Source organism: Carya illinoinensis, chromosome 1 (assembly GCF_018687715.1).
Source record: "Carya illinoinensis cultivar Pawnee chromosome 1, C.illinoinensisPawnee_v1, whole genome shotgun sequence".
NCBI classification, from domain to species: domain Eukaryota; kingdom Viridiplantae; phylum Streptophyta; class Magnoliopsida; order Fagales; family Juglandaceae; genus Carya; species Carya illinoinensis.
The window spans coordinates 55,377,431-55,397,561 of record NC_056752.1 but is presented as its reverse complement, the minus strand read 5'-3'; the positions used below and the strand labels follow the sequence as shown (position 1 = coordinate 55,397,561).

The 20,131-nt window shown below is 40.5% G+C and overlaps 2 protein-coding genes and 1 long non-coding RNA gene across 4 annotated transcripts; 2 read left to right on the top strand and 1 right to left on the bottom strand.

Moving 5' to 3' along the window:
- Positions 1 to 773: 773 nt before the first annotated feature.
- Positions 774 to 6,658, bottom strand: LOC122290103. Its single transcript, XR_006236295.1, has 6 exons — positions 6,515 to 6,658; positions 6,044 to 6,302; positions 4,430 to 4,504; positions 1,781 to 4,255; positions 1,579 to 1,654; positions 774 to 1,476 (listed from the first exon to the last, which is right to left on the bottom strand). It is a non-coding gene; the product is annotated as an uncharacterized LOC122290103 (long non-coding RNA).
- LOC122290094 (protein RDM16-like) lies at positions 6,615 to 11,884 on the top strand. Of its 2 annotated transcripts, none has more exons than XM_043097632.1 (6): positions 6,615 to 7,441; positions 8,384 to 8,668; positions 8,880 to 9,344; positions 9,424 to 9,618; positions 9,704 to 9,864; positions 10,426 to 11,884. In XM_043097632.1, the coding sequence occupies exons 1-6, from the start codon at positions 6,704 to 6,706 to the stop codon at positions 11,303 to 11,305; spliced, it is 2,724 nt and encodes a 907-aa protein (XP_042953566.1). In that variant the 5' UTR covers positions 6,615 to 6,703; the 3' UTR covers positions 11,306 to 11,884. The 2 variants fall into 2 exon arrangements, with proteins under 2 accessions (XP_042953566.1, XP_042953571.1); XM_043097637.1 differs by lacking the exon at positions 6,615 to 7,441 and having other exon boundaries at positions 8,384 to 8,467; positions 8,550 to 8,668.
- Positions 11,885 to 15,553: 3,669 nt separating this feature from the next.
- LOC122290086 (ABC transporter G family member 1-like) lies at positions 15,554 to 18,730 on the top strand. The gene has a single exon (XM_043097626.1). The coding sequence runs from the start codon at positions 15,954 to 15,956 to the stop codon at positions 18,222 to 18,224; it is 2,271 nt and encodes a 756-aa protein (XP_042953560.1). The 5' UTR covers positions 15,554 to 15,953; the 3' UTR covers positions 18,225 to 18,730.
- Positions 18,731 to 20,131: the final 1,401 nt, after the last annotated feature.

Below are 20,131 nucleotides of genomic sequence, written 5' to 3'. Positions count from 1 at the left end.
GCGTTGGAGGAGGTTCAAAGTGCTTTGGAAGAGGTTCGAAAAATAGAGGCTGAAATTGTCAAGAGGGAGTCCGTAGTCCGGCGTCAATCCAAACATCTAAGGGTCTATTGTTTAATTTATATTATATTTTACCTGTACTTTATACGATCACAGTGAATACCCATTGATCGTAAAACTGTGTGTATAATTTTGAGGACTTGGGGACTTTTTTGCTTTAGAACAGTGCTTATGGAAACCATCGAAAATTGCCATGCATGTATCAGGATAGATGTACTGAATTTTGGAATAGTTGGGACAACAAAATTGAACATTAGCTAATAGGTTTTCCTCCTATGTGTGATGCTGATTGTGTACTTGTTGATTACTGAAAACAGAAACTGACTTTTTCTGCTCATGGTTTTGTATTGTCTGATTGTGCATCTTGTGAATATAGTGCACTTGTAACCGAACGGACTTTATGCACATCCAAACTGCACATTAATAATACATTTTAACTGCAGCAAGCTAAATACATATCCAAATTTTAACCGAATCACTGCATCAGTATGCATTTCCAATTACCTGCAGCAACCTGAATACGTGCATGTACAGTAGAGATATATATATATATATATATATATGTGCATGAGTTATGTGTCTGTATATTATACATATAGTTGCATATTCAAATGGAATGTTGTGAATTGTGTGAGAAAATACACAATTACCTTGTACAAATCATGAGGAAAAATATGCAACCATGTATATATAAGAGATAACACCATAAAATCTGCATCCATGTATATATCAGAGATAACAATTACACAAGTCCTGTCCTTTAATTACACAATAAAATCTGTCCACCCATCAAAATAATCAGTTCCTATCTACAAATTTACACCAGCCATCTCCTATCGGATTTATCATAAAATAAAATAAATACAACATCCATCTCTTATCCACACATCAAAAAATAAATACAACATCCATCTCCTATGTCCACCCATCAAAAAATACCCAACTACACTGCAACTGTCCTCTTACATACATACCTCCAAAACATATACACAACCTCCATCTTTTGCAACTCTATCTCCACGCATCTTGCAATACAAAATCACCACGAGCACTCGGCCTACAATGAGCTATTCCAACATCGAAAATGATCTTCCCCTTGTACAAAACTCCCATGAATCTACCATAACCTCTATATGAACTGAAATCGTAACACCAAAAATCATATGAACCTAGTATATATCAACAAAATGATACCAAATTAATGTAACCATAACTTAACTACATATTTCTAAAATATCATTATACTTGTCACTAGAAATTCCAATAAACATATATGATGCCAATAAGGGGGTAGATTTTCATATTAGAAAAATAATATGAAAGGTGCAATCGAGATACAAACCCCAGATTGTGTATTTATTCCCACGGTTGTGTCTCACTCAAGCTATCCGGCTGGTTTCCATCCACCCCAAATTGCATCTGTGAGATATAATATATTGAAATATATCAAACCAAGATATAATTATAATATCCTCGCTCCAATAAACAATATTCACTATACTTTAGCAAGACCATTTATACTTTCTTGAGTCTCAGTCACAGCAAGACCGTGATCGGTGCCACTAAAGTCCAACACTTCGGTAGTATTGTCAGGCGGCTAACAAGAAATAAACAAAATGTTAGAGATAACTGTTTTTCCCAAATAATATAATTTTTTGGAAACCATGTATTAATAACACAATTAATACATCTCCCATGAATCTACCAAATTATATTATATTACCTGAACTAGGACATCTTCTTGTCTTACAACATCTCTTTGGCCAAATAAGTTCCTACACGTTCTTGTATTCTCTCCTTCACGTCCATGCGGCTACGAGGTACAAAAGAAATGAAAAGTCAGAATACTTGCAAGTCTATTTCACCCACAACAGTAAAATGAACATATCTTAGCTGAAAGTTGTACGTCATCCCGTCTCATATCAATCTACTGTTTACGGTTTCCTTTCTAACTAGCCTTCTTCGTCGTGGGTTTCAGCCGCTCAATCATTGATTTTTTCCTGAGAGACGGCGGTCTGCCTTTTCCCCTCATTACATGGGGACTCAGTACTTTCTTCGAACTCGCTTCAGTCATTGTATCGGGTGCAGAACTTACAATCTTCGATGGTGGCTTGTTGGTGCGGTAGCTTAAGTTCATTTCTTCTAACTTTCCCAGCATATCCTCAGTGTGCTCATCACATGATGCTGCCTGTGTGGCTACTTCGTAGCATTTCTTGATGATACGTGAATGTCTCTTAACTTCAGGCCTCTGGTCAACCACATCATAACTACTTCGTATAAGAGTGTATGTTCGTTTTATGTCTTTCCTCCATCGATCTATAATGTACTTATCTAGAACCTCACGGACTTTGTTAACTCTCATAATGCCCAAGACATGTCTACACAAAATCCTTCTCATTATAAACAAGGCACATGAACACTTCACTTCACATTCGGCCTCATTAATGTAGACTGTGTGGGTTACCTCCTTAATGAAACCATCGACATTCAGTTCATCTTCTACATGGTAAGTTGCAATTACACCATCCTCCCGGTGAAGAGTTGAAAGAATTGCAAGCATCCCTATCACTTCTTTCTGAACTTCTCTGAATTTATTGCAAGTGTAAATATGCTGAAAAATCTTCTCAAGTGGAGAGGGAGAGACGACAGGAATTGTGAAGTTGAATGAGTGGAAGTCTGCAGCACTTTCATTCTCAATCTTCTTCCTCAAGGCATTATCGAGCTGATCGACAAACTCTTTCAAGTTTGTCTTAGCATGCACATACCCATCGAAAAAAACATTCATGCTCTCGCTTCGCTGGGTTGTACTCATTCCAGCCCAAAACACTTCTTTTATGAACACTGGTGCCCAATACGTACGTTCATCGTATAAACTCTTCAACTAAGCATTCTCCTGCAAGTTATACTTCATAATGAATATTTCCCAAGAGACCTCAAACTCCTCTATTGTGTGAGAGTCATATACACAATTTAGCAACTCACTCTTCAACCCGGTCTTGTATGCACCATGTGAACCTAGTTTCTCAGGGATTTTTTTCAATATGTGCCATAAACAAAATCTGTGCCGGCTATTTAGAAACACAAGACTTATTGTATTTTTCATGACTCTATCTTGGTCTGTGATAATAGCCTTGGGAGCTTCACCATCCATACAGTTCAACCAAGTATGAAACAATCATGAAAATGTTTCCGAATCCTCGCTCGAAATTAATCCTGCCCCCAACAAAATTGACTGGCCATGGTGGTTTACACCAACAAACGGTGCAAACGGCATCCCATATCTGTTTGTCAAATACGTCGTGTCGAATGTCATGACATCACCAAAATATTTGTACGCTGCCCTACTTCAGGCATCTGCCCAGAATACATTCCTCAACCGCCCGTCATCATCCATATCCATGAGTGAAAAGAACCCGTCATTCTTGTATTGCATCCAAGCAAAGTACTCACGGAGGGTTCCAGCGCCACCTTTCCCAAGTCGAAGGTGGTTTGCCCTGTCAATATAGTTACGACAGTCTTTTTCATTGAAAGAGAGGTTTTCAAACCCACCCACTTTTTGCACAAGAGAGACGAAACTCTTGTTCATTCTGATCCCAGCTTGATCATTTATATCTAACAACCTCTTAATAGACTCGCTGACTTCTTTATTACAGCGAAAGAATCTCGTCTTTCGTGGACTTAGGCCGTGATTATGGGTATTGTTAACACTCGACAACGTCAACACCCCTTTTCTGAATAAGGCATTTATCATTGCCTTACAATCTGTCTTTGATGTAGGACGTGGTCTTGCGACATTTGACGTACGGTTCCGTGCCTTCCCACAACGAGCACAACCCACTGTCACATATCTAACACTCCTATCCTCAAACCTATGACTCCTTTGTATCATTATCCCAAAACTACATTGTTGCCCATATCTTTTATAGTATGAAAGTAACTCTTATTCAGATTGAAACACCATACCCAACTTCGGTTCCTCAACGATTTCAGCCCCTTCAGTATGCAATACATTTTGTGGCCTTGGTACAGAATGGTCCGTTTGATTTGATTCAACAGTATCAGGATACGAAGGCATAGACATACTTTTTCCCGTAGAGTCAGGTGATATATTTTCAGGCTCAACAGCATGGCTTGAACTTGCAGAGTATTCCCCAATCGGAGGGTTAGTGCTTGAGTGAAATGGGAATATCAGATTTGCCTGCAGTTTACACAAAACCAAAATGAAATAAATTGCTAGAGAATATTGCCCAAAGTAATTCACAGCAGGAGGCCTTGAACATAATGCCCAAGAATTCACTTGTGTCAACTACTTCCCAAGACCAGGCCATTATAATAAAAAAAGTACAGATTTTTACCCTCCACAAATATGTACCTAGGTTGATGGATTTGTTGCATGTTCTTCGGTAAGACGTGAAGTAGAAGATGCATGCTCCTTCACTTTCTCCATCTAGAGAATATTGATGAACATTAAAATTCATATTATATAAATATAATCAAATGATACAAAGTAATGTTATATCTTTTGCAAATTAATTGAAAAATAATATATCAAATTGCACCCAATCACCTCTATATTCAAAACAAAACGAAAAATTTGCGTATTCAGATTGTGTATTCATATCAGAAAAATGCTACACTGAAATCGGAACCCCAATAAATAAAATATTAAAAAAAGATAAAAATAGAAGATGTAAAAATTTGTTTTACATTCAAATCATATTATTTCACATGCTCTCGGAACCCTGTGTGATTCTAGTTTATTATTCTCAATATTGACATGAAAAATATTGGAAAAAAACCCAATATTGGATGGATAATATCAGAGATCATGACAATCGTCTTTATAGTACTTCTAAATACATAACACATATTGAAACCAGTAAGTTCTATTTCTGACTGACCCCAAATACCATCATTTTCTTGTGAGGGATTGAAAGATATTAATTTTGTAAACTATGACTAATAGGTTTTTTTTTTTTTTTTTCCAAGTGTAATCTATGACTAATAAATTAGAGATTATATTCACACTCTTTAATGGCCAACAATCCATTCAAAATGAATTAAAGGGGGCCATCCAAATTGTCATAATTGGGAGAGGGTGGCATATTTGGCAATCGGTGATAATTCAAATGAGCAATATGTGAGCTCCATCTCGGGTGGCTTTTGCCCTTCCTTGGGTGAAGATCCCAAGCTTGAAAATAAATATATACAGACAATGAAAATGGCAAGATGAAAAAACACAAGTTCTCTCTAAATGACCAAAACTCATGCAAAAATATGAAGTTCACAGCCACCCCATCGTGGAGAAGGTCTAGCCAAAGACCCTCTATGCCATTTATCAGCAAAAGATCTTTTTCAAATAAATTCAAGGGGGTCATCCAAACTTACGTAATGACCAATTAAGAATAGCTAAACACAAGTTCTCTCTAAATGATGGAAACTTACGTAAAACTTAGAAGTTTCCAGCCACCCTGTCGTGGCCAAGGTTTCACCACAGACCCGTATATGACATTTATCAGCAAAATGCCTTTTTCAACATGCATAGATGACAATAAAACAACTTTCCATGTAATTTATGATTTTTAAAATGAATTCGGGTTGGAGTTCACTCTCAAACAATCTCCCCTGCTTTCCAGAAACCAACAAACGCAGCTCTTCGACTCCTAACAGGTATCTGGAAGCTTGGGAGCTTGGGGACTATTTTTTCTTCTAAACCAAAATCAAAAACACTTTATTAGGGGAACCAAAACACCATCTCATTATGCAACAATAAATAATTACTAAAAACTTACATGCTTGTTCTAAGAAACATCACTAAACTAAAAATGAGGAACCTTGCACTTTTCGAGAAGACGATTTTAACATCTGAAACCGGAATGCCAAATGAAAAACAGAAAATGAGGAACCCAAATGTACTGTAATGGCAGAAAATATAGCAAAACAGAGACAAATCAAATGATATAGAAAAAGTGAGAGATGAAAATACTGAATGAGAGAGGAGTTGGTTGCGCGACTGAAAATGTTGGAGAATATAAGTGGAAGTCACGTCCGACGAGGCTGTCGGAGAGGAGCTGGTCGGAGAAGAGGCCGGTCGCAGAGGTCCTCCCACTCGCAACGCACGGATGGGTGAGCTGACAGCAAGCTTGCTTTGGAAGCTTTCTCTGTATAAGTTTCCCTCTGTTTTCCTTTTTTTTTTTAAATTACCGGCCACGTCAGCACTGGTGTGCAATTTCGTCCGCGGCGCGCTGCATGTAGAAGAACTGTTATAAAATATTGGAAAAGTATAGTTGCAAGCACAATTATGTACTAATCTGTGCACTAATGTGATGTGATTGGTCAAAAAATAGATTTTATTGAAAATGATATTAATTTAAATTTTAAATATGAATAAATCAGTATTGGTACATAGATTAGTGCGCGACTGTGCTTGTATATAGCAAAACTCTAAAATATTTACATGGAATAATATGATGTCACAGCCCTTTAGTAAGACCGGTCTGTCCGGTTCAGTAAAAGCAAGCCGCGAAGAAACCCCAAGATAAATCTGAGCCGTTATCTCTTCGCTCTATTCTTTCCGATCAATCGAGTGGGAGACAAGACAGCGAGCGTGAGAGAAACTCGGACATCTGCGAAACCAAACCCTAGCATGGACAGCCTCTCGGAGAGGGAGAGACCAAGCAAGCGCACCCGAGAGGATCGAGACCACCGCGGTAGAGACCACAAGCACCGATCCTCCAGGGACGACAAGCATCGGGACTCCTCCGATCACCACCACCGTCACCGATCTCGGCGCTGCCGCTCCCGGGAAGAACGCGAGGGTAGTAGAGATCGAGATTCCAAGCGCGATAGGCCCAACGAGGATGAGAGGGAGAGAGATGGGAGCATAGATCGGCTCGAGAGGTCTTATGAACCGTTGAGCGAGAGGGAGGGGAGCAGAGAGAGAGACCGGCCTAAGCATCGGGATGCCAAACGCGAGCCGTTGGATGAAGATTATGAGGATCATTACGAGAGACCGCACGAGAGAGACGGTTCGGTGGAGAGGCGGCATTCCTCGCAATCGCACAAGAGGAAGGAGAGAGGGAGCGAGGAAAGGAGTGATGGTGGTGAGAAGAAGGCTAGGGTTTTGGAGAGAAGACGGTTTGAGGATGGGAAGGAAGCAAGTGGAGAAAAGAGGAAGGAGAAGAGAAAGGAGAGGAGGAGGTTTGATGATGGAGTGAAAAAGGAAGAGGAGGAAGAGGAAGATAATGAAGGGGGTTTGGAAGACGGGAAACGGGTGAATATGTGTGAGGTTAAGGTTCAGGTCAAGGAAGAGGTGAGTGATGGTGAGCATCTCGGTAACTACCAGAGCACCACCACGGCGAATGCAAGTGGTCCAGCGGGGAATGTAAGTTGTTCCCATTTTTCCCTTCTTTGTACAATGTTAGTGGGAGTAGCATAGGCAAATTTATTTACGCTTCAAGTATTTATTCAATCGGTAGTTCTTTTAATGTAAACGGGGACCATGTTGTGGTCATCTCTCTGTGGATGACTACACTTCTTTGTGGGTTTCTTGCTCAAAAATTTCACATCTTCAAATTCTACAATTCCGATCAAGATTTATCTGTGGTGGACTGGATGAATTTTTAATCATCATTATGAAATGCTGGGTTTTCCAAGTAGTGTTCTGGCATACTTAATCATCAATTATAGCTCTTTTAACGATTAAAATATAATCAGTAGAAAACTATGGTCATTTTTGTGAATGATAGATTTATTGTATCGCATGGGTAATGCCTATGAGGGTGGTAGATTTATTGTCATGTTGGAGAGGAATCAGGGCAATCGTCAAATCACAGCCGTTTGGAAGAAGGTGCCTCTATGTTTAATGTGGTGTACTTGGAACGAGAGGAATGATTGCTATTTTGATAATAGGAAACGTTCCATGGGAGGGTTTAGGGACTTTTTCTTTCATACATTGTTACTTTGGGCTTCAGCTATTGTATTGAATGGGATTAGCTTTAATGAATTTTATGCTGTTTCTCACAGCGCTTAGCTTGTGATTAGGTTCATCTCTTGTATACTTTTTGTGTACTTGGGCCTTGCCTAATTATTTGGATTAATAAATTCTTCTTACTTATATATATAAAAAAAAAAAAAAATTGTGAATGACTAGTGTCCTTGATGTTTTGCTGCTGTTGCTGTTGGTATTCTTTCCATTGGTTGACGACATTTCTGCACATTCCCTTTATGATTTTCTTGCTAATTTCCATTCTTGTTTCTCAAGATGCAGAAAAGCACATTCCCCATGGGCTAGTATATTAACTTATATTTTATTTTTTCCACACAGGGTGCTGCTCTGGAATCACTCACCATGGAATCTAGGAGGGTGCCTGATACCTCTTTCGCTCCTAGCCATCCGTTTCCCACAAAGGTATCTTCAATTTATACCACAAATGAAAATAAGGGAGTTAGTATTACCAGATCTCATGAGGTTCCTGGAAAATCTAGTACAGATGGGACATCTTCAGCTGCTGGAAAAAGTGGGAGCCTATCTCTTGATGCTTTAGCTAAAGCAAAGAAAGCTTTACAAATGCAAAAAGAATTGTCTGAGAAGCTGAAGAAGATTCCTCTCGTAAGTTGTTCACCTCCAGGATACTTTTGCCCCATCTTATGTATCTATTAGCCATCTATTTCTCTCGTGTTAAAGTTGTCTGCTTTTCTTTGTTTTTTTTTTTTTTGGGGGGGGGGGGGGGGGGGGGGGGGGGGGGGGTGGGTGGGGAGGTGGTGGGGGGCATGATTATATGTGTTCTTTAGTATGCATTAACTATTATATTGATATGTAGCTGAACAAGGGTGCTAGTTCAACTCCAGATGGTAGCCCACACTTGGAATTGAAGGAGGGGCTGAAAGCACCATCTATTACTACTGGAACAGGACAAGGGCCAATTCTTTCTATGGCCCCCACAGCACTTTCAATTGGGGTAGCATCTAGTTCATCAAGCTTACCTGCTGCAGCTTCTGTGATGTCACCTGCCACTGGTCCTAGTGCACCGGCAGGCCTCACAACTATACCCAACATTGAGGCAGTGAAACGTGCACAGGAACTTGCTGCCAGGATGGGGTTTCGTCAGGACCCAGAGTTTGCTCCTCTTATAAACTTGTTTCCAGGTCAGATGGCAACAGATGTTGCTGTCCCGCAGAAGCCATCCAAGGCCCCTGTGCTTCGTCTCGATGCACTTGGTAGGGAGGTAGATGAACATGGAAATGTGGTGAATTTGACAAAACCAAGCAACCTCAGCACTCTAAAGGTTTGTAATATTTTAATTTGTTCGGACAGGTATCAAGTATTTTTTAAGGTGCTCTAATATTATCTTGTAAACTTTCCAGGTCAATATTAACAAACAAAAGAAGGATGCATTTCAGATTCTTAAACCTGAATTGGATGTTGATCCAGAATCAAATCCTCATTTTGATGGAAGTTTGGGAATAAACAAGACTAAGCTGTTGAGGCCAAAGAGGATGGCTTTTCAGTTTGTTGAAGAAGGCAAGTGGTCAAAAGAGGCGGAGCATATTAAGTTGAAGGTATTTATACTTGCATTATCTCCTCTTGATTGCTTCTGCAAATTCAGCGCCTGTTTTACTAGATGTAGGCATTTTGTTGTTTTAGAGTAAATTTGGAGAAGCACAAGCAAAAGAGCAGAAGGCAAAACAGGCCCAGTTGGCTAAGGCAAAGGCAGCCCCTGATATTAATCCAAATTTGATAGAGGTAGCAGAGAGAGTTATCACCAAAGAGAAACCTAAGGACCCAATTCCTGAAATTGAGTGGTGGTAAGTGGATTTTGAGTTTTTATTAGGCAGTATGTAGAATCATTTCCCTTTGTTTAGGCATTTTATTGGTGTTTGCTCTGTTTACTTGGCATGCCCATGGGGAAGTTGCATTATACAAATGCTATGCTGGTAATGCCAAATCTATTCTGTTTTTCTCCCTCCCCCATGGAAGGACTGGAAAACCAAATCCGGGTTGGGATTCCTAGTAGAGACTATTTAATTTTCACGGAAAGCAGTTATTCTAGATTCATGCTATATTATTTGACACTACATGGATACCACGAAATTGTCAAAAAAACATGATTGATTTATCTGTTTCCTGAATATTTGAAACAAGTGAAAGTTGGAATATGACTGATTATTGGAGTTTGTTAGGGCTACAGTCCTCTTTCGGAAATAAAGTTCTCCTCCCCATTTGTCTTACTTCACCTGATGAAGCAATTTATTTCCTTATTTCCCATTTGTACTTTCTATCTTATATGTACAGTATTAAGAACTATAGCTTAGCCACATTTTTTTCTCTTGTATGTTCTATCTTATTACATTTAATGGGATTATCAGGGATCTGCCTGTTTTGCAATTTGGTGCTTATGGTGATGTTACCGATGCTACCATGGCTGAAGATAAACTAAAGATGGAGAAGATCACTTTCTATGTGGAACACCCTCGTCCAATTGAGCCCCCTGCTGAGCCAGCTCCTCCACCACCTCAACCCTTGAAGCTAACCAAGAAGGAGCAGAAGAAACTTCGGACCCAGCGACGTCTGGCTAGGGAGAAAGATAAGCAGGAGATGATTAGACAAGGCCTAATTGAGCCTCCAAAGCCTAAAGTTAAAATGAGCAATCTGATGAAAGTTCTTGGTTCCGAAGCAACCCAAGATCCAACGAGGCTTGAAAAGGAAATCAGGAGTGCAGCTGCTGAACGGGAGCAAGCTCACATTGACAGGAATATTGCTCGCAAACTCACTCCTGCTGAGCGCCGTGAAAAGAAAGAGCGGAAGCTTTTTGATGAGCCAAGTACACTGGAGACCATTGTATCGGTTTACCGGATCAATGACCTGTCACACCCGCAGACCCGCTTCAAAGTTGATGTCAATGCCCAGGAAAACCGCCTGACTGGATGTGCTGTGATTTCTGATGGCATCACTGTTGTGGCTGTTGAAGGTGGTAACAAGTCCATAAAGCGGTATGGAAAGCTCATGCTTAAGCGCATAAACTGGGCTGCTGCTGTAAAAGAGGAAGATGAGGATGAAGAGGAAAGTGATGATAAACCTGCTAACAAGTGTGTCTTAGTATGGCAGGGAAGTGTTGCAAAATCGAGCTTCAATAGGTTCACTGTTCACGAGTGCATGACTGAAGCTGCTGCCCGAAAGATTTTTGCAGATGCTGGTGTTGCTCATTACTGGGATCTTGCGGTTAACTTTTCAGATGATCAAACATAAGCATTGGATTATTATTGTTCAGCTTGAGCTGCCTTGTCTTTGGACATGTTGGTAATTTGAGGTATAGAGTTGTTTGATGCGGGTTTCAACTGGATGTAATACTCAGCAGATTTCTTGAAATTGACATACATTTATCTAGACCTTTCATACGCTTGGAGTGTAGTACGAAATTGCATAAGTTGGGTGAACTTTATATGCAAGTTGCTGTAGTCGTACTGACTATTAAGACTGGTGAATGCCTTGGTTAAGATCACAGGGGCTGGCGGAGAAGACGACTTCGTTGGATATGGGTTTCGACCTGTTCATGTGCCAGTTTGGGACATAGTTACCGGTTCAATTCATATTTCGGGCTCGGCTTTAGGTACAAGGCTTCAACCTTGAGATCTATAGGAGTATTAATTATTATCTTCTATTATAAATATGCATATATTACACTGGGCCCTGGGCCAGCCTCTTTTAGGGGGAAAAAAGTGTTGAAAGCTTGTTCTAGATAAGATAATGTAGGCTTGATTACTTCTAAATCCTAGCACGGGTTGAATTCGAGTTGTTTTCTTAATGAAAAATATCATCTCCACACTACCCACCATATTTTCTTATATTTTTTTATTTCTTTTCTAATGTGTGGTACTTGAATAATAAGTAGAAGAATTCAATTAGCTTAAGAAAAAAAAAAGTGTGATATGTGGTGTATGCGGATGATAGCAAAACCTCAATTTACGTTATTGGACCAGAGAATCATGCTGTAGATTGCCTAATTATTTGTTGTCATCATACGTGTGAATTCGTTTGCCCATCTAACATCCTTTGGTATAGCGAGTAGTCATGAACGTCCAGATTATAAGTACCATAAGGTGAGATAATACCATTTGGGATCACGATTCCTTGAATGTGTCCAAATTTTTGGATTTAAATTCAGACATAAATAAAGAGAATAGGTCTTACAATATTTATGAAGAATAAATAGATACAAGTGTAGCATAGTCGTAAGTACTCAGAAAATGAAAAAGAATTAAGGAGAGGGAAAAAAAAAAAAAAACGAGCTAGAGGATGGGGGTCCCGTCTCTGTGAAATGGATAACAGAGGACGAGAAAATAATTCGTGTTTGTTGTGGAAGCACACATGGCATGCACGTCCAAGTGCTAGCCCAAATTAATATATGTGCACTTGTCACTCATGAAAGAGGCGAGGTGGTTTTTCGATCGCATGGACAAAGGTTTGAAACTTTAGAGCTAACATAGAAATGTTTTCACTTTGAATGCTTGGACCCAGCTACATAAAATCATGCGTTATATTTAATCATGGGCTTGTCGTTGTCAAGAAGCCGAAAGCGTGTACTCAAGTTGGGCTCTCCTGGCCGACCTATATTGTATTAATTATAGCGTTTGGATGGTCCTAAATGCTGTATTTTGTTAAATCTTTTTGTATATCTATTTCTCTGTCATTTGAATTTATCGAATTCTCACTAATCTTGATCGATCTTACGCTTCACTCCATGTATTTTACAAAAATTCACTGGATATATAGTTTTTCTGGTTAGTAATTTCTGTTCAACCCAACTTCTTACGTGGGTTCGCTCGCATCAATTCAAGAGCGCTACAATGGCACACATTCGACGCGCATGCAGGAAGTATCGCCACAAGCTGTGGTGGGCGGGCACGGCACCTAGAGAACGTTGAAGAACCCCAGGCCACTGGGACATGAGCATGAACTTCCCTCAATCTCAGCCTTCGGTACTCATTTACTTTCAACAAATTTATAATTCATTTTTTATGGGTCATTTCCAGAACGAAAGAAAAAATGAAGCTACGTACGTAAGCTAGCTGTGATTGGTACTGTAACCAAACGTATGTGGCTGAAGATGGGATCCTTTTTCATGCCCACCCACCTCAAAATTAATAACCAATTCCTACGTAAAAGAATTGCAGCTGGGACAATGACTGGTCCCGACGAAAATGCTACCTTTTTGAAAGAGTTTGTAGAATAATAAATTTTGACCATTGATGAGTTTTTTTATTTGTTAGTATTGAGTCAAAAGGCCGCGCCTGCCATATGTCCCATGCTGTTGCTCTTGCAGTACCCATGTTGGTGCCCATTTTCTGCTTTGACTTGGGAGTTGGGGCTCTTTCACAGCCAGGCTCGTTTATAGGTATGAGTTAGCTTGCAGTTCGGTAAGGGAGGGTGGCCTATCTACATTAACTACCAGGCTTCTACGCACCAAAACTATCATCATGTGCTTTCTTCTTCTAGTTTTACTCCTCGGCGCCCTTATATCTATCTTTCTTTAAGTTACCCTTTTGGCCCGGCAGGAAGGCAAGTTGGCTACTTTCTTATTTATATTGTTTTAATATATAAAACAACCCTTGTCAAAGTTTTGAAAATCTTATTGCTGGACATATATAGCTATATATAGCTATATATATATATATTATATATGTTGATTAGTGAAGATTAAATAATGTTGTGGCAAGACATGATCAGGACCATCCTTCCAAGTATATGATCCCTTTAATTTACGTACCCCTGTTCACCAAACAATTGAAAAAAAATAATTATAACGTCCATACAAGCCTAATTAATGATCTCATACATACGTACATAAATATATACATACAATAAAATTCGATAAACGTAAAGCTTCCGGATTATAGTTAGGCTCTAATAGTCATGAGATATAAACTAATTATTGCACTATTTTGAACTGATAATTTAATACCCCCGATCGAGAGAGTATTATCGAAAAGATTCTCTTGAATTCATTACCTAATTGCATCCATGGTGTATGTATATATATATATATATATATATTTGCTCGATCCTCTTCTTGATCCTGTAATGAGCTGGCTGGCTAGCTTCCAGAACGTCCAATATTTCTTGGTGTTTTATGGATTTAAAATCTTTAATTTGTACGTACGGGCTAGCTGCTATCACAATTTTCTAATGAATTAATGTTGTTTATATATAAGGCGCTCGCTCCATGCCACCATGCTGATTTACTTTGCAGTTACGAAAGCCATTGCATGTTATAACCGGATGCCGACAAATTATACAGCATTTGCAAGTTACGTTGCAAGTCTGAAAATGGAAAATCAGACAGCCTGCTTGGCATTATCCAGCCTTCAAAACAGAGATATGAACTTCGAAACTCCCATCTCTAAATGTATAAAAAAAAAAAAAAAACTAAATAATTAAAAGGAAACGACACAATATTCTCCATGATTGATGCGATCAATATATACATATATATACATATATTTTTTATATTACTCCATTATCATTACCCACAATTTACAAAGGAAAAAGGTTGTTAATTAATTTGTTGTGTCGACATTTGTTAAAAGTAACACATTAAGTTCTGCCGTCTGCCTTACTTAATTTGTTCAAATAGTATGTTTGGTCAATATATAGGCGCCATACCTACGTGCGTGGCTAACTACATACATACACGTACATGCGCGTACATTTATATAGAGAGAGAGAAGCCGCGCGCTTGATCAGCCGTCTAGCTAGCTATTTGCTTCTTCTAATTGATCTCCGTAATTAGAGATCAGATCAAGTACAACTAAATTTGAGTCCTCTTTTTTCTTAATTAAAATTCATTCAGCAGCTTTAAATTAAATGCTTAGTATACTTAATTCAAAATTATTAGAGATTAATTATTAAAAAATATAAGCTCAAACTTTACTCCGAAATTATCCTATAATAACCTTGTTTATGATAGTAGCTAAACCAGAAACCAGATCGGCTTGTACGTACAAATCTCGATCGGCTTCCAATTAAACAGTAGAAGAGGCTGGCTAAAAAAGAGGTGAGCTGCAGTAGCACTAGTAGTACAGGCCCACGATTTCAGCTCCCCACGAATCGCATTAATCAACGCCATACTGCCACAGTAGATCAACGTCCAACCTAATTTCTCCATACTTCCCTTTTATTTATTTATGCAAGCAAATTAACAACCTCAACCTGACCCACCTTAATTAAAAACCCACAACACCACGTGTCAGATTATCCGCCAACAAGAGCACCCAAACTATGCCCTGATCGATCAGCCTCTCTCACCTTTAAATTAACAAAAAAGAAAACGTACAGGCAAACTGATTAGGCGATGTAGGTGACCTTTCTCTCACCTCCCCATCCCTCAATCAAAGCCGTCAAATTGAAAATATTACTATAAAAAAAAAAAAAGTCAAATAAAATAATACTGGCCTGTAGAATGGATGGAGGACTCGTTTTAAACCCACATGATCCCCCATATATATTTCATGAACACATACATATTATAAAAACACAAACCCCACCCCACATTAAGTATTACTGCGCGCATGCAATAAGGAAAGGAAAGGAAAAGGAATCCCCACCCCCTTCAGCTTCCTGATCTTTCTCGCACCACTCTCGACACCCGCCCTACTACCACCACTCGTGGACATCAGGCTGTTCCTAACGCTCGTTAACCCTCATGACTTCCCTTACCTTCTAAATATAGATATATGTATGCGTCGTTACGCATCATATTGTTTGTGAATTGTACGTGCCAAACCCCACGCCAAACACGCCGTTAACCTCACCATCTTCTCCCTGGTATCTACCTATTCATCTATCTGAAACTCCGATCCCCTATAAATAAATACTCTCCCCACTCGTTCACAAAACAATGTCTCGTATCGCTGCCGATTCTTTTGCGCCGGCGAGACATACTTTGCCTACTGTCAGTCACTTGATGGAGCTCCAAGACCACGACCTCCCTCGCGCCAACACCAGCGCGTCTCCCACGCTAGGCCAGCTTCTGAAGCGGGTTGGAGATGCCAGGAAGGAAGCCACCGGAGACGGCAACGAGACCCCCGTGCACCAGGTTCTTGATCTCACCGACACGACCCTCGAGCCTCGTCCCTTGCCTTTTGTCCTCTCTTTCAGCAGTTTGACCTACAGCGTCAAGGTCCCCCGCAAGATGACCTTTCGGGCACTTTTTCCCCGGCGACTAAACAGGCTCGGTGCCGCCACAGAGGCGGATCCGGTTTCCGGAGAGAGACTTTTCACGAGTACAAAGACTCTCCTGAACGACATTTCGGGTGAAGCTCGCGACGGCGAGATTATGGCGGTTCTAGGCGCCAGCGGATCGGGAAAATCCACACTGATAGATGCGTTGGCAAATAGGATCGCGAAGGGAAGCCTGAAAGGAACGGTGACTTTGAACGGCGAGGCCTTTGAGTCCAGGCTTCTAAAAGTGATTTCGGCTTACGTAATGCAAGACGACCTGTTGTTCCCCATGCTAACTGTGGAAGAAACCTTAATGTTCTCGGCGGAGTTTCGGTTGCCGAGAACGCTCTCCAAGTCCAAGAAGAAGATGCGAGTCCAAGCACTAATCGACCAATTAGGGCTCCGAAACGCCGCCAAGACTATTATTGGCGACGAAGGCCACCGCGGGGTCTCCGGAGGCGAGCGTCGGCGAGTGTCGATTGGAATCGACATCATTCACGACCCGATTATCTTGTTCCTCGACGAACCAACGTCGGGGCTCGACTCCACGAGTGCATTCATGGTGGTGAAGGTTTTACAGAGAATTGCTCAGAGTGGAAGCATAGTGATCATGTCCGTTCACCAGCCGAGTTACCGAATTCTCGGGCTACTGGACCACTTGATTTTCTTATCGCGGGGACAAACTGTTTACAGCGGCTCACCTACGAACCTTCCTCAATTCTTCGCGGAGTTCGGTCACCCCATCCCGGACAGCGAAAACCGAACCGAGTTCGCTCTTGACCTAATCCGCGGGCTGGAGGGTTCGCCCGGTGGGACGAAGAGTTTGGTGGAGTTCAACAAGTCGTGGCAGAACATGAAGAAGCACGACAGCAGCGCTCGGAATTCCTCCTCCGAGACGGACCGGCAGTGTTTGTCACTCAAAGAAGCAATCAGCGCCAGCATTTCCAGAGGGAAATTAGTCTCCGGCGCCACCAACGACGTGAACCCGTCGTCAATGGTCCCAAGATTCGCGAACCCGATGTGGACAGAAATGGCCGTACTGGCGAAGCGGTCTATGATGAACTCGCGCCGAATGCCAGAGCTTTTCGGGATTCGGTTGGGTGCGGTCTTGGTGACAGGCTTTATCTTGGCCACCATGTTCTGGCAGCTGGATAACTCTCCCAAAGGCGTTCAAGAACGATTAGGGTTCTTTGCGTTTGCCATGTCCACCACGTACTACACCTGCGCCGATGCCCTCCCGGTCTTCCTCCAAGAGCGTTACATCTTCATGAGGGAAACCGCTTACAATGCATATCGGCGGTCGTCCTACGTTTTCTCTCACTCGCTCGTGTCTTTGCCTTCATTGATTTTCCTCTCCTTAGCGTTCGCGGCGACGACATTTTGGGCGGTCGGCCTAGACGGAGGGTTTTCTGGATTCTTGTTCTACTTCTTGATCATCTTGGCGTCGTTCTGGGCCGGAAACTCCTTCGTAACGTTTCTCTCCGGCGTGGTTCCTCACGTAATGCTTGGATACACCATAGTCGTAGCAATATTGGCATACTTCCTTCTCTTCAGTGGCTTCTTCATAAACCGTGATCGCATCCCGTCCTACTGGATCTGGTTCCATTACATCTCCCTCGTGAAATATCCCTACGAAGCCGTTTTGCAAAACGAGTTCAGTGATCCAACCAAGTGCTTCGTAAAGGGAGTTCAGATTTTTGATAACACGCCGCTCGGTACCGTTCCCACATCGCTGAAATTGAAGCTTTTGGAAAGCATGAGCAACACACTGGGGGTGCAGATAACGAGCACCACGTGCTTGACCACTGGCTCGGATTTATTGCAGCAGCAAGGAATCACTGACTTGAGCAAGTGGAACTGTTTGTGGATCACGGTGGCTTGGGGTTTCTTTTTCAGGATACTGTTTTACTTCTGTTTGTTGCTGGGTAGCAAGAACAAGAGGAGTTGATCCATCAATATTTAAGGCTATAGGTCTGGATGGATTGGTGCTGAATGAAAAGCATGCATGAGGCAGCAGAGGTGGAGATGTCATGGTCATGTTGGCCTAGCCTAGCCTGCTGGGGGTCCCTTTGGAGGATCAAGGCCAGGAGGGAGAAGTACTTCATGGTACTCTTTTAATTTGTTTTGTGTAAACTGCTTCTTAATTATGTTTTGGAATTAATTTGATCGTTAGTGTTTTAGATCATCATGAGCTTCGCGGTTCTTGGTATATACAGAACTGTTGCATATATCAATCTTTTCAATATTGTTATTTTCATGCATATTCAAAGTCGTTCGTTCGTTTAATTTGTATTCAGTTTAAATTGTAATTTATCATATCCTGATCTCTTAATTTGTACGTTACTGATCGATCATGGATGCATGTAATCAGATGATCTGGGATTATCAAGATCATTCTCGAACCGTACTCTTGTATGAAATTTCATATATGCATGGTATCTGATTAATTCTGAAGATTCATTATGCAGTATGCATTTATGGATTAGTTTCTGAAACCGGAATTCATAAGAAATCTTCTGGTGGATGTGTTCAATTTTGTGCCAATTATCCTTCACATTTCCTGTCTTATCTTGGAATGGTCTAATGGCTTATAGCTAGTTTCTATCATGAAATGGATACAGGAGAGTACTACTGCATATGGCAGCTTCTATATGTATTGATCTTGCTTTGACTTGTTCTCTTCACCTGTTTTTTTTTTTATAATAAGTATAGGGATTTAGAAAATTTGGAGATTACTATATATATTTTAGTCTATAGTTTTTTTTGCTACCGTATATTTTAGTTTATATATATATATATATTGTAGGAAAGAAAATCTAAAAAGGTAATTGGTCCGTGATGACCGTTTCGATGGCAGATCACAGGAAACTTTGGTAATGCAAGACCTATCCCTATATATTAATATATATAATTTTCTGACTAAAATTTTGATTTGTTGGGGGACCAAAATGCAGTATTAATGTATTATACGTACCGGCTTTTTGTTTTGGGGTTGCGTATGTGCTGTTGCAGTACTTATCCCTTCCTCCCTCCCTCCCTCGCACACCTTTTTTGTGAAGTGATTAATGAGCATGAGTAGCGATAGTATTGTCGTCCAACAATTACGGCAACCATCAAAAGTAGGCTAACCAACGTTACGTCGTGCCCACGAGAAGAAAATATCGTAACGATGGCTGTATATATATATAGGTACGTATGGCGCGCACCACGTGTATATATATATAGTACGCACCTATGGTACTACCTGGAAACACAACGAAATGCCACCCACATTAATTTGCATGCATGCCTTTCTGGCAATTAGGTAATACCGTGATGAAATTTAATATATCAACACGCCTGCAATATTCTTAATTATCTGAGTCTTTTTCTTGTAAATCCGTGTGAATTAATATCTGAGCTATAAAAGAAGATTACCACAGATACATAAGAAATATAAACGTAGATATAATGTAAATCATGCTTGAAAACCAGGCATATATATGCATAAGTGTACGTGAGTGCATGTGGCCGCCTGTAAATCAGCTTTCAGATCTTGATCTTACAAAATTACAACCTTATAAACGTTATCAAGGTCCCGAATGACTCCCGATCGACCAAACATTAAGAACCATTGCACATAACACAAGCATTTTCATTAATCCATCCTAATCTCAATGCATCATGCATGCATGATCGATGTAGTCCATATATACTGGCTATTTCTTCCAATATAAGTTACCCTTTCTACGAGGTCAAATTATGACAATAAATGCTTTAATACTTGCAAGAGATAATCACCATGCCATTCAAGAAGGTATCTAAAATTCAAGTACGTCAAAACCCGGCCAATTAATTCAAACTGCTTGGCGCTTA